This window comes from Scyliorhinus torazame, chromosome 5 (assembly GCF_047496885.1).
Source record: "Scyliorhinus torazame isolate Kashiwa2021f chromosome 5, sScyTor2.1, whole genome shotgun sequence".
Classification (NCBI taxonomy): domain Eukaryota; kingdom Metazoa; phylum Chordata; class Chondrichthyes; order Carcharhiniformes; family Scyliorhinidae; genus Scyliorhinus; species Scyliorhinus torazame.
Window position 1 is genome coordinate 114,702,125 of NC_092711.1, and position 12,262 is coordinate 114,714,386.

Consider the following 12,262-nt stretch of genomic DNA (forward strand, 5'->3'; position numbering starts at 1 on the left):
CTATTCACCAGCTAATTGTGGATTCACGGGGTCATCCATTTACTGACACAATAACACAGAAACATTGGAGAGGGACCATTCAGATATTCCACATGTCCAAATGGATTCACTCGCCATTTCCAATTGTTAACATTCCAATTTTCAACAACGAAAAGAATTGATTCATGATTGGCTGTGCAAATATTTTGCACAGGGAAAAGCTTCATTCGTTAACCCCCATTTACTGACCATTAATGAGTTTACATCTGTTCATCGTCGTTCGTTCTGATATTGTTGCTGTTACAATAACCAGGATGGAATTATGGTGTAGATCCCTTGAGATTCTGTACTAATTCATTCATTTTATATCCTGGCCCACTGGCTCAAATCTCAGGAAGATCATTAACTTGTTTTTTAATCTCTCCATTCAGCATAAAAAATCACTATAAACTAATGGAGACATTCAATGACGGGACTATTACACAGCATTCCCCGCTGTGGCGAATATCCCCGATCCACAGCACAGGAGACCAGAGCACAGGAGGAGAGAATATTCTGAATTATACTGGAATTTGAGGAACATATAGGCCAGGATTGAACGGCGGAGCAGACTCGATGGGCCGAATGGCCCAATTCTGCTCCTATTTCTTATGTTCTTTTGATCTCTATTCTTCACTGATCCTCAATCCTCTTCTTTCCTGTAAATAATGGGAGGAACGTGCACTTCGTTTTATCTACAGTTTTGGTTATTGACACTCATGCCCACGTCTCCATCTCAATACAGTAAAATATCAGTGTAAACGAATGGAGACTGCCAATGGCGATATATATACCCAACATGCCCCGCGATGGAGAATATCCCCCATCCATACAGAAGAGACCAATGCGCAGGCGCAGTGCCAGTGATGGCGATGACCAGAATCTTGATTGTTTCGGCCTGCGCCAGGTCAGAGGCGGCGAAGGTGCGGGAGGGAGCGACGGAGCCGGTGGGTAGATGAGGACTACATTGTAAATACTTTGTGAATTACCCAATACCCGAATAGGAAGCTCCTGGTGCTGCCTTTGTAGTGGCCTGTTCAACCTCTCAATGACCGGCCCGGGTTAACAAGGACAATGTGCAACAGAGCGCATGCGCGGTGATCTCTGTCCTGTCAGCAGGAGGAGAGAATATTGTGAATGTCTCTCCTGGATTGACAGAAATGGATTCTGGAAACTTCTTTTACAGGGGTTTAGAAAGGGAGGATTTACACACAGAAATTTCAAACCAAGAGACATGTTTGTCTCATTTGAATTTCTATCCTGGGCCAACAGTCACGGTTTGCTTAAGCATAGAGATTGAAACGATTGGAGAAGATTGGCTAGTTGGGGTTTTTCATTTAGAAAAAGGAAAATTTGCAATCCCCTGATGGAGGTCTTCAAAATTTATGAATGGATTGCAGGAATAGATGTGGAGAGACTGTTTCAATTTGTGGGAGGTTCCTAAACTAGAGACATGAATACAAGATAGGTACTGACAAATCCACAGGGAAATAAGCAGAAATGTGTTTCCTCAGAGTGGTTAGAATGTGGAACTCACTACCACAGGAGGTGGTTGTGTCAAAAAGCTGAAGATTCTTTCAAATGGAAACTACATGAGAAAATTAGAGCGATGAAGATAAACGGATAAACTGATGAGATTGGATGAGGCAGGTGAAATTGGATGAAGATAGGAGAAGCTTAATCACCTGGAGAAGCTCATTGAGCCAAATAACCTATTTATGTTTCATTTTCCAGGGTATTTGAAAGGGAGGATTTGCAGACAGGAAATCTTATCATAGAATCATAGAATTTACAGTGCAGAAGGAGGCCATTCAGCCCATCGAGTCTGCACCGGCCCTTGCAAAGAGCACCCCACTTAAGCCCACATATCGAACCTATTCCCGTTACCCAGTAACACCACCTAACTTTTTTTGGACACCAAGAGCTATTTAGCATAGCCAATCCACCTAACCTGCACATCTTTGTACTGTGGGAGGAAACCGGAGCACCCAGAGGAAATCCACGCAGACATGGGGAGAACGTGCAGACTCCACACAGGCAGTGACCCAAGCCGGGAATCGAACCTGGGACCCTGGAGCTGTGAAGCAACTGTGCTAACCACTGTGCTACCGTGCTGCCTGACCCCCAGATTATCATCAGCCTTTGAATGTGGAAGGAGAATGTTATTTCTTTTTTTTTTTTTTTTTTTAAAAGATGTTTTATTTTTTATACATATATACGGAATGAAACAAAGTGTAAACAAAGTTCAAACAGATCCATCGATGGGGCAATACGAGTTCCAGTTCCCCTCATTATTTCTGCTGCACGACAATGTGGACACTCAACCTATAAAGTTGATCACCACCAGATGAAGAATGGTGCTGGCAAAGAGAAAGTCTGCAAATGCTCGTTCAGGTGAGATGCCAATGAAGTCTCCTTTGTTCTGAGGGTTGATCTGTATTCGCAAGCAAACTGCCAGCACGAAGGCCCCCACACAGGCGATGAATCCGGACAGGAAGGAGTTGAAGGGGAAGGTACCGACCAGCGCGCAGTAGAGAAACTGAGCTATTCCGCTCAGCGCCATGTACAGCAGGTACGAGTCTAGCAGCTTCAGCCGGAGCGGAGTCCCCGCCGCATATTCCTGAGAAAAGCGACCGAGCACCGACAACACCGAACCCCGCCGAGAATGTTATTTCTGTCTGTGGGAAAGGATTTGAAAGAACGGAGTGACTGCAAAAGCACTGAGATACACACACACTGAGCGAGAGTGTCCCAGTGAGCTGACTGTGGAAAGAGCTTTAACCAGTTATACAGCCTGAAACAAACATCACACCATTTACAGTGGGGGTAAACTATACATGTGGTCTGTGTGTAAACAAGACTCAAAGTGATCATCCAACCTGGAGAGACAACGGCAGCATGGATAAACCGTGGAAATGTAGGGACTGTGGGAAGGGATTCACTTATCCATCCACACTGCAAATTCATCAATGCAATCACACTGGAGAAAGACTCTTCACTTGCTCTGTGTGTGGGAAGGGATTCATTAATTCATCTGACTTTCTGACACACCAGTGGGATTACACAGGGGAGAGACCATTTATCTGATCCGAGTGTTGGAAGGGATATGCTCGCTCATCCCACCTGCTGATACACAAGCGATTTCACATTGGGGAAAGACCGTACACTTGCTCTGTGAGAAAGGTTTCACAAATTCATCTGATCTTTGAACACTCAAGCAAGCTCATGCTGGGGAGAGGCCATTCACCTGTTCCATCTGTGGTAAGAAATTCACTCGGTCATCACTCCTCACTGCGTGTTCATACTAGCAATAGACCATTTAAATGTTCTGACTGTGAGAAGAGCTTTAAAAGCAGATGTGAAATGCTGACACACCAATGTGCACACACTGGGGAGAGACCGTTCACCTGCTCTGAATGTGGGAAGGGATTCGCCTGTTCACCCAACTTTCTGAGACACCAGCGAGTTCACACTGGTGAGAGGTTGTGTACCTGCTGTAAGTGTGGGGAGGGATTTGCTCAGTTAAACAACCTGGTTAGACACCAGCGAGTTCACGAGTGACTGCAGGAGTTGGATTCTGCTGTTATTGCTGCTGTTAACCACGTCCCGGACTAAACCATGTTCATTTTGACTTTTGGTGTTTCTGCTGATGTTAATAATTATAAGTGCTTAGTACTCTTGTTATTTCTCAAATAAATTGGCTTTGTGTTAAACCCATTGTTGTAGATTTTTGTCTTTGCTACCTTAGTGTTTAACCATGATGTGGAGATGCCGGCGTTGAACTGGGGTGAGCACAGTATGAAGTCTTACAACACCAGGTTAAAGTCCAACAGGTTTGTTTCGATGTCACTAGCTTTCGGAGCGCTGCTCCTTCCTCAGGTGAATGAAGAGGTATGTTCCAGAAACACATATATAGACAAATTCAAAGATGCCAAACAATGCTTGGAATGCGAGCATTAGCAGGTGATTAAATCTTTACAGATCCAGAGATGGGGTAACCCCAGGTTAAAGAGGTGTGAATTGCATCAAGCCAGGACAGTTGGTAGGATTTCGCAGGCCAGATGGTGGGGGATGAATGTAATGTGACATGAATCCCAGGTCCCAGTTGAGGCCGCACTCGTGTGTGCGGAACTTGGCTATATGTTTTTGCCCGGCGATTCTGCGTTGTTGCGCGTCCTGAAGGCCGTCTTGGAGAACGCTTACCCGGAGATCAGAGGCTGAATGCCCTTGACTGCTGAAGTGTTCCCCGACTGGAAGGGAACATTACTGCCTGGTGATTGTTGCGCGATGTCCGTTCATTCGTTGTCGCAGCGTCTGCATGGTCTCGCCAATGTACCACGCTTCGGGACATCCTTTCCTGCAGCGTATGAGGTAGACATACGTACGTACGTACGTGGTACGTACTTGTGCGACTCGGCCAACGTTGTCTACCTCATACGCTGCAGGAAAGGATGTCCCGAAGCGTGGTACATTGGCGAGACCATGCAGACGCTGCGACAACGAATGAACGGACATCGCGCAACAATCACCAGGCAGGAATGTTCCCTTCCAGTCGGCGAACACTTCAGCAGTCAAGGGCATTCAGCCTCTGATCTCCGGGTAAGCGTTCTCCAAGGCGGCCTTCAGGACGCGCAACAACGCAGAATCGCCGAGCAAAAACTTATAGCCAAGTTCCGCACACATGAGTGCGGCCTCAACCGGGACCTGGGATTCATGTCACATTACATTCATCCCCCACCATCTGGCCTGCGAAATCCTACCAACTGTCCTGGCTTGATGCAATTCACACCTCTTTAACCTGGGGTTACCCCATCTCTGGATCTGTAAAGATTTAATCACCTGCTAATGCTCGCATTCCAAGCATTGTTTGGCATCTTTGAATTTGTCTATATATGTGTTTCTGGAACATATCTCTTCATTCACCTGAGGAAGGAGCAGCGCCCTGAAAGCTAGTGACATCGAAACAAACCTGTTGGACTTTAACTTAGTGTTTAACATCACCCGGCAGGAACTCAGAAAGGACAATCTGGGGGAGGATCGTACAGCAGGAAGAGAATTTAAGTCTGGGCACAATCCAGGAGATGATGGTCATCTACAACTTGTTTCTAATGGAAAAACCTAACACAGTATTTATATGGGTAGCACAGTGGTTAGCACTGTAGCTTCACAACTCCAGGGTCCCAGGTTCGATTCTGGCTTGGGTGTCTGTGCGGAGTCTGCATGTTCTCCCTGTGTCTGCGTGGGTTTCCTCCGGGTGCTCCGGTTTACTCCCACGAGTCCCGAAAGATGTGCTGTAAGGTAATTTGGACATTCTCAATTCTCCCTGTGTACCCAAACAACGCCCGAATATGGCGACTAGGGGCTTTCCACAGTAACTTCTTGCAGTGTTATTGTAAGCCTACATGTGATAATAATAAAGATTATTATTATATTCAATCTAGTTTTTGGATTTTTCATTTTGTACAGTTTACACGGTCTCCATGATAGCACATAGCTCCTCGGGGGCCTCTGCATATCTCCTGTCTACCCTTAGGATCTCCCCCACTAACCTCTCCCTTTCCCTGCCCTCTCTCTTTTCCCTGTCAGCCCTGATGGCGATTAACTTTCCCCTGACCACCGCCTTCAGCGCCTCCCATACTATCCCCACCTACCTCCCCGTTGTCGTTGGCCTCCAAATACCTTTCAATGCACCCCCGCACCCCTCCTCATCCGCCAGTAATCCCACATCCAGACGCCACAGCGGGCGTTGGTCCCTCTCCTCTCCCGACTCCAGCTCCACCCAGTGTGGGGCATGGTCTGAGATAGCTATGGCTGAGTACTCCGTTCCCTCCACTTTCGGGATCAGCGCCCTGCTCAAAACAAAAAAATCTATCTTGGAGTAGGCTCTGTGTACGTGAGAGAAAAAAGAAAATTCCCTGGCCAGGGGCCTAGCAAATCTCCACGGGTCTACTCCCCCCATCTGGTCCATAAACCCCCTAAGCACCTTGGCCGCAGCCGGCCTCTTCCCCGTCCTAGATCTGGAGCGATCTAATGCTGGGTCCAACACTGTGTTGAAATCCCCCCCCCCCCCCATTATCAAGCTTCCTGCCTCCAGATCCGGAATCCGCCCCAACATGCGCTTCATAAATCCAGCATCATCCCACTTCGGGGCGTATACGTTTAGCAATACCACCCACGCCCCCTGAAACTTACCGCTCACCATCACGTATCGACCTCCATTGTCCACTACAATATTCTTGGCCTCAAACGACACCCGCCTCCCCAGAAGTATTGCCACCCCTCTGTTCTTCGCATCCAGCCCCGAATGGAATACCTGTCCTACCCATCCCTTTCTTAACCTGACCTGGTCTGCCACCTTCAAATGTGTCTCCTGAAGCATGACCGTGTCTGCTTTCAGTACCTTTAAGTGCGCGAACACTCGGGCCCTCTTAACCAGCCCATTCAGGCCCCTCACATTCCAAGTTATCAGCCGGATTGGGGGGCTCCCCACGCCACCCCTGCTGACTAGCCATCTCCTTTTCTAGGCCAGTCCCGTGCCCGCGCCTACTGCACTCTCTCCCCCAGACGGGGGCCCCTGCCCCGACCACCTCTTCTGTTTCCAGTTCCCCATCAGCCAATGCAGCAGCAACCCTTTTTCCTCCCCCCTCCCCCACTAGATCTCACTCTAGCTCTTTTGCTCCCCCCATAACCTTCCCGTAAGTCAGCTGACTCCTGCTGACCCCGGCCTCCCCCGCTGTCCCACTGACCCCCCTGTGTGGGAATCCCCCCTCCCCAGCAATCAGTGTGCGCTCCTCCACCCCCCTCCGTCCTTCCCTAGCGCGGGAAAAAGCCCTCGCTGTCCTGAGCCGGCCCCGCCCCCTCTGGCGCCGCTCCTGTTGCGGCCTTATCTCAATTCCCCCATCCCCAGGCCTCCTCTCCCTCCAGCACCGGCGCCCACACACTCTCACAGTCTCCCCATCAGATCTCTTCCCCCATCCCCATCCATCACCCAACTCGTGGAACATTCCTTACGCATAGTTAAAACCCTGTATACAACTGACACCCGCCCCCACAACCACAAACCCTCAGTTTGAGTCTAACTTTTCAGTTTGTATAAAGGTCCAAGCCTCCTCAGGCGTTTCGAAGTAGTGGTGTTGATCCTGAAACGTGACCCACAATCGCGCTGGCTGCAGCATTCCGAACCTCACCCCCTGCCTATGCAGCACTGCCTTGGCCCGATTAAAACCAGCTCTCTTCTTTGCCACCTCTACACTCCAGTCCTGATAGATTCGGATCTCCGTATTCTCCCACCTGCTGCTCCGCTCTTTCTTGGCCCATCGCAAGACACATTCTCTATCCACGAAACGGTGAAATCTCACCACTACCACCCTTGGCGGCTCGTTGGCCTTGGGTCTCCTCGGCAGGACCCGATGAGCCCCTTCTAGCTCCAGGGGACTCGGAAAGGCCCCCGTACCCATCAGCGAGTTGAGCATCATGCTGACATATGCCCCGGCATCAGCCCCGTCCACTCCTTCAGGGAGACCCAGAATCCGAAGATTCTTCCTCCTTGACCTGTTCTCCAGGTCCTCGAATCTTTCTGCCCACCTCTTGTGCAGCGCCTCGTGTGCCTCCATCTTCACCGCCAGGCCCAAGATCTCATCCTCGTTCTCCGTGTTTTTTCCCCGCACCTCCCGGATCGCCGCCCCTTGGGCCTTCTGGGTCTCCACTAACCCCTCTTTCACCATCAGCATTGGCACCAGCACCTCTTTCTTCAGCTCCTCAAATCAGCATTTGAGAAACTCCAGCTGCTCCTGCACCCCTGCGCTTGATCTCTGCCCGCCGCCATCTTGTTTTTTCTCCCTTGCATTTTTCGCTGCTCCAAAAACGCTTTTTTGACTCCTCCGCTCCTGGTCCAATCCATATACTATGGGGGGTGGACCTTGCTATCACCATCCCACACTGGAAGTCGTCAAAAAATTTCCGTTGGGGCTCCTCTGGAGAGCCCAAAAGTCCGTTTTAGCGGGAACCGCCGCATGTGCGGCTTAGCTCCGCATAGAAGTCAGCACTGCAGTCTCACGGTTCCGAGAATCTGTGTTCAATCCGGCCGCGGGTCACACCCATGTCTGCATGGGTTTACACCCTACGTCCCAAGTAAATGTGTAGGGTAGGTGAATTGGACACTCTAAATTGCCCCTTAATTAGAAACATTCAAAAATATATATATAAGCGATCATCTATTCACAACAATGAGTCTGAAATTTTTGAAAAGCAATTCATCTCAGTTGGGTAACAAATGTATTTTCTCTGCAGTTTCACGGTTCAATGGCGCTGACATACCCAGCATTCACTTCGGGTGTGCAAGTACGCTATTCACTCCACAGGAGCGAGCTGCGCAGGCGCAATGCTGGGCTGTATGTGGAGCATGCGTAGTGTCACTTTGCTCGGGGCCCTGTGCGTGCGGGAGACCATTTTCTGAACGGGTGAGAGTCGGTGGGCCGGAGGGGGGAATGGAGCCGGGAGTGGGGTTGGAGAGGGAGCGGAGGCTTCATAAACACCCAGTGCAGGTCTCACAACCTCAATAAGAACCGGAGGCCCCGGGTTTGGAACGCCGAGGCTTTTCCCCATGAACAGGCCCAGGTCACTGGCCGCCACTAATCAGTGGGGAGTGAAGCGCATGCGCCGTTATGTGACGCAATAGTGTGGGCGGGGCCTCGGTCCCGGTGGCCAGGGGAGAGTCTCCTTTGGGACCTTTCTGTTCTCAGAGCTGGATTCATGTGGACGCAGAGGCGACACTGGTTCAGGTGGCGAGGGACATCCTGGTGCACCCTCAGCCACCAAGAGTAATTATGCAACATGTCGAGGATTTGAAAGAGAGAAACATGCTTCAATTTGATCCATTTTTCTTTCTAAGGCATCGAGGTGTCGCCCAATTCAAAGCAACATTTGACACTGAGCCACACAGGGAGATATCAGAGCAGGTGGACAAAAGCTTGTACAAGGTAGGTTTTAAAATAGGCAAGTAAAGGAGTGAGCAGCGGAGGTTGAAGGAAGAATTTCCAGAGCTTGGCTATCAGGCAACTGAAAGAACAGCCACCATTCATAGAGTGATTAATATTGTAAATGCTCATGACCATAAGATGTAAGATGCAGAGCAGAAGTAGGCCATTCGGCCCATTGAGTCTGCCCTGCCATTGCATGAAATCGTGGCTGATCTGATCTCCTCAACTCCACTTTCCCGTCTTATCCCCATAACCTTGATTCCCTTCCTGATTAACAATTGTCTATCTCAGTCTGCGTCCAGAATTAGATGAGAGCAAACATCTCGGCGGTTGCATGAGATGACAGAGATAGGGAGACACAACCCTGGAGGAAAAGGTGCTTCTTAACGGGAAATTTTATAGGTCAGTGAGCCAGGGGTGATGGGTGACCACGTCTTGGTGTGAATAAGCAAGAGTTTTGGATTCACTCAATATTACAGGGAGGTTGAATGTGGGAGGTCATCCGAGGGTGCGTTAGGTTAGTTGGGTCTAGAGGAAATAAAAGAATGGATTGGGCAACACAGCAGCACCAAGTGGCCAGCACTGTGGCTTCACAGCGCCAGGGTCCCAGGTTCGATTCCCCGCTGGGTCACTGTGTGTACGGAGTCTGCACATCCTCCCCGTGTTACTGGGTTATGGGGATAGGGTGGAGGTGTTGACCTTGGGTAGGGTGCTCTTTCTAAGAGCCGGTGCAGACTCGATGGGCCGAATGGCCTCCTTCTGCACTGTAAATTCTATGATAATCTATGCTAAATTGCCCTTAGTGTCCAAAAAGGTTAGGAGGGGTTATTGGGTTACGGGGATAGGGTAGAAGTGAGGGCTTAAGTGGGTCGGTGCAGACCCGATGGGCCGAATGGCCTCCTTCTGCACTCTATGTTCATGTCGGCCAGACCAGGTAAGGATGGCAGATTTTCTTTTCTATTCATTCACGGTATGTGGGTGTCGCTGGCTGGGCCAGCATCACTAATTGCCCTTGAACTGAGTGCATCTCAGAGAGCATTTTAAGAGTCAGCCAGTTAACTGTGGATCTGGAATCACACGTAGGCCAGACCAGGTAAGGATAGAAGATTTCCTTCACTGAAGGACATGAGTGAACCAGATGGGTCTTTATAACAATCGACAATTGGCCGAGCAAGCCACTCATTTCTAGGGAAATTAGAGATGGGCAATAAATGTTGGCCCAGCCAGTGACTCCCACAAATGAATAAAATCAAATCCTGGAGACTCCAGTCAGTCAATCCGGGAGAGTTGGCATCCTGTCCAGGCTCGCAGTGCCATCATGGTCATCAGTAGACTTTCAATTAATTAAAATTTTACCTTCAGCCTTGGTGAGATTCATGCCTGGATCTCTGGAAAATCATTAGGACAGTAAAAACAATTTTTGGGTCTCTGAAAAAAATAGTTGGCCCCTCGAGCCTGCTCCTTACATACAAACTAGGAGTCGGCGCCTCGAGATTGCTCGTTACATACATACTAGGAGTCGGCTGCTTGAGCCTGCTCCTTACACACAACCCAGGAGTCAGCCCCTCAAGCCTGCTCCTTACACACAAACTAGGAGTCGGCCCCTCGAGACTGCTCCTTACACACAAACTAGGAGTCGGCCCTCGAGCCTGCTCCTTACACACAAACTAGGAGTCGGCCCCTCGAGATTGCTCGTTACATACAAACCAGGAGTCGGCCGCTCGAGCCTGCTCCTTACACACAAACCAGGAGTCGGCCCCTCGAGATTGCTCGTTACATACAAACCAGGAGTCGGCCCCTCGAGCCTACACACAAACTAGGAGCCGGCCCCTCACGTCTGCTCCTTACATACAAACTAGGAGCCGGCCCCTCGAGCCTGCTCCTTACACACAAACTAGGAGCCGGCCCCTCGAGCCTGCTCCTTGCACACAAACTAGGAGTCGGCCGCTCGAGCCTGCTCCTTACACACAAACTAGGAGCCGGCCCCTTGAGCCTGCTCCTTACACACAAACTAGGAGTCGGCCCCTTGAGCCTGCTCCTTACACACAAACTAGGAGTCGGCCCCTTGAGCCTGCTCCTTACATACAAACTAGGAGTCGGCCCCTTGAGCCTGCTCCTTACACACAAACTAGGAGTCGGCCCCTTGAGCCTGCTCCTTACACACAAACTGGGAGTCGGACCCTCGAGCCTGCTCCTTACACACAAACTAGGAGTCGGCCCCTTGAGCCTGCTCCTTACATACAAACCCGGAGTCGGCCCCTTGAGCCTGCTCCATCATTCAAAAATGTTAACCTCCCTCCACATTCCTGCCGACCCCGATACCTTTCACCCTCTTGCTTATCAAGAATCTATCCATCTCTGCCTTAAAAATATTCAAAGACCGAGCAGCACGGTGGTGTAGTGGTTAGCACTGCTGCCTCACGGCGCCGAGGTCCAAGGTTCGATCAAGGCTCTGGGTCTCTGTCTGTGTGGAGTTTGCACATTCTCCCCGTGTTTGAATGGGTTTCACCCCCACAACCCAAAGATGTGCAGGTTGGGTGGATTGGTCACGCCAAATTGCCCAATAATTGGAAAAAATGAATTGGGCACTTCAATTTATTTTTTAAAAAATATTCAAGGACACTCCTTCCACTGCATTTGAAGGACGGAAGTTCCAAAGTCATCGAATCCCGACAGTGCAGAAGGAGCCCATTCGGCCCATCAGGTCTGCACCAACCCTCTGAAAGAGCACTCCACCCAGGCCACCCCCCATCCCACCCACTCCATCCTCATAACCCCACCCAACGTGCACATCCTTGGAGACGAAGGGGCAATTTAGCATGGCCGATCCACCGAGCTTGCACATCTTTGAACTGTGTGAGGAAACTGGAGCACCCAGAGGAAACCCACACAGACATGGGGAGAACGTGCAAACTCCACACAGTCACCCAGGGTCGGTATTGAATCTGAGTCCCTGGTGCTGTGAGGCAGCAGTGCTAACCACTGTGCCAATCCCTGTCTTGCAACCCTCAAGAGAAAAAAAAATCCTTATCCCCATCTGAAATAGGTGACCCCTTATTTTGCAACAGTGACCCCCTTGTTCCAGATTCTACATCCTCTACTCTCCACATCCACCCTGTCAAGACCCCTCAGGATCTTATATTGTTCAATCCAGGCTTTACCCAAAACTTTAAATCTGTGTCCCGACTGCTTGTACGATCAGTGACTGGAAACAGAGTTTCTTAGTCCACCTGATGGAAACCTGGCATAATCTTGTGGACCTGAAT

At 49.9% G+C, this 12,262-nt stretch overlaps 1 protein-coding gene and 1 pseudogene across 2 annotated transcripts in view; one reads left to right on the plus strand and one right to left on the minus strand.

Moving 5' to 3' along the window:
• Positions 1-2,194: 2,194 nt before the first annotated feature.
• Positions 2,195-2,686, minus strand: LOC140419524 (dolichyl-diphosphooligosaccharide--protein glycosyltransferase subunit DAD1 pseudogene; annotated as a pseudogene).
• Positions 2,687-8,439: 5,753 nt separating this feature from the next.
• The window catches only part of LOC140419508 (uncharacterized), a 46,132-nt gene continuing 42,309 nt past the window's right edge, over positions 8,440-12,262 (plus strand). The window contains exons 1-2 of one of the 2 annotated variants that reach the window (XM_072503401.1): positions 8,440-8,477; positions 8,909-9,930. In XM_072503401.1, coding sequence (XP_072359502.1) covers positions 9,909-9,930 — 22 coding nt within the window. In that variant the 5' untranslated portion in view covers positions 8,440-8,477; positions 8,909-9,908. Of the gene's footprint in view, positions 8,478-8,512; positions 9,931-12,262 lie in introns of those variants that run through there. The other variant, XM_072503402.1, reaches the window with a different exon arrangement.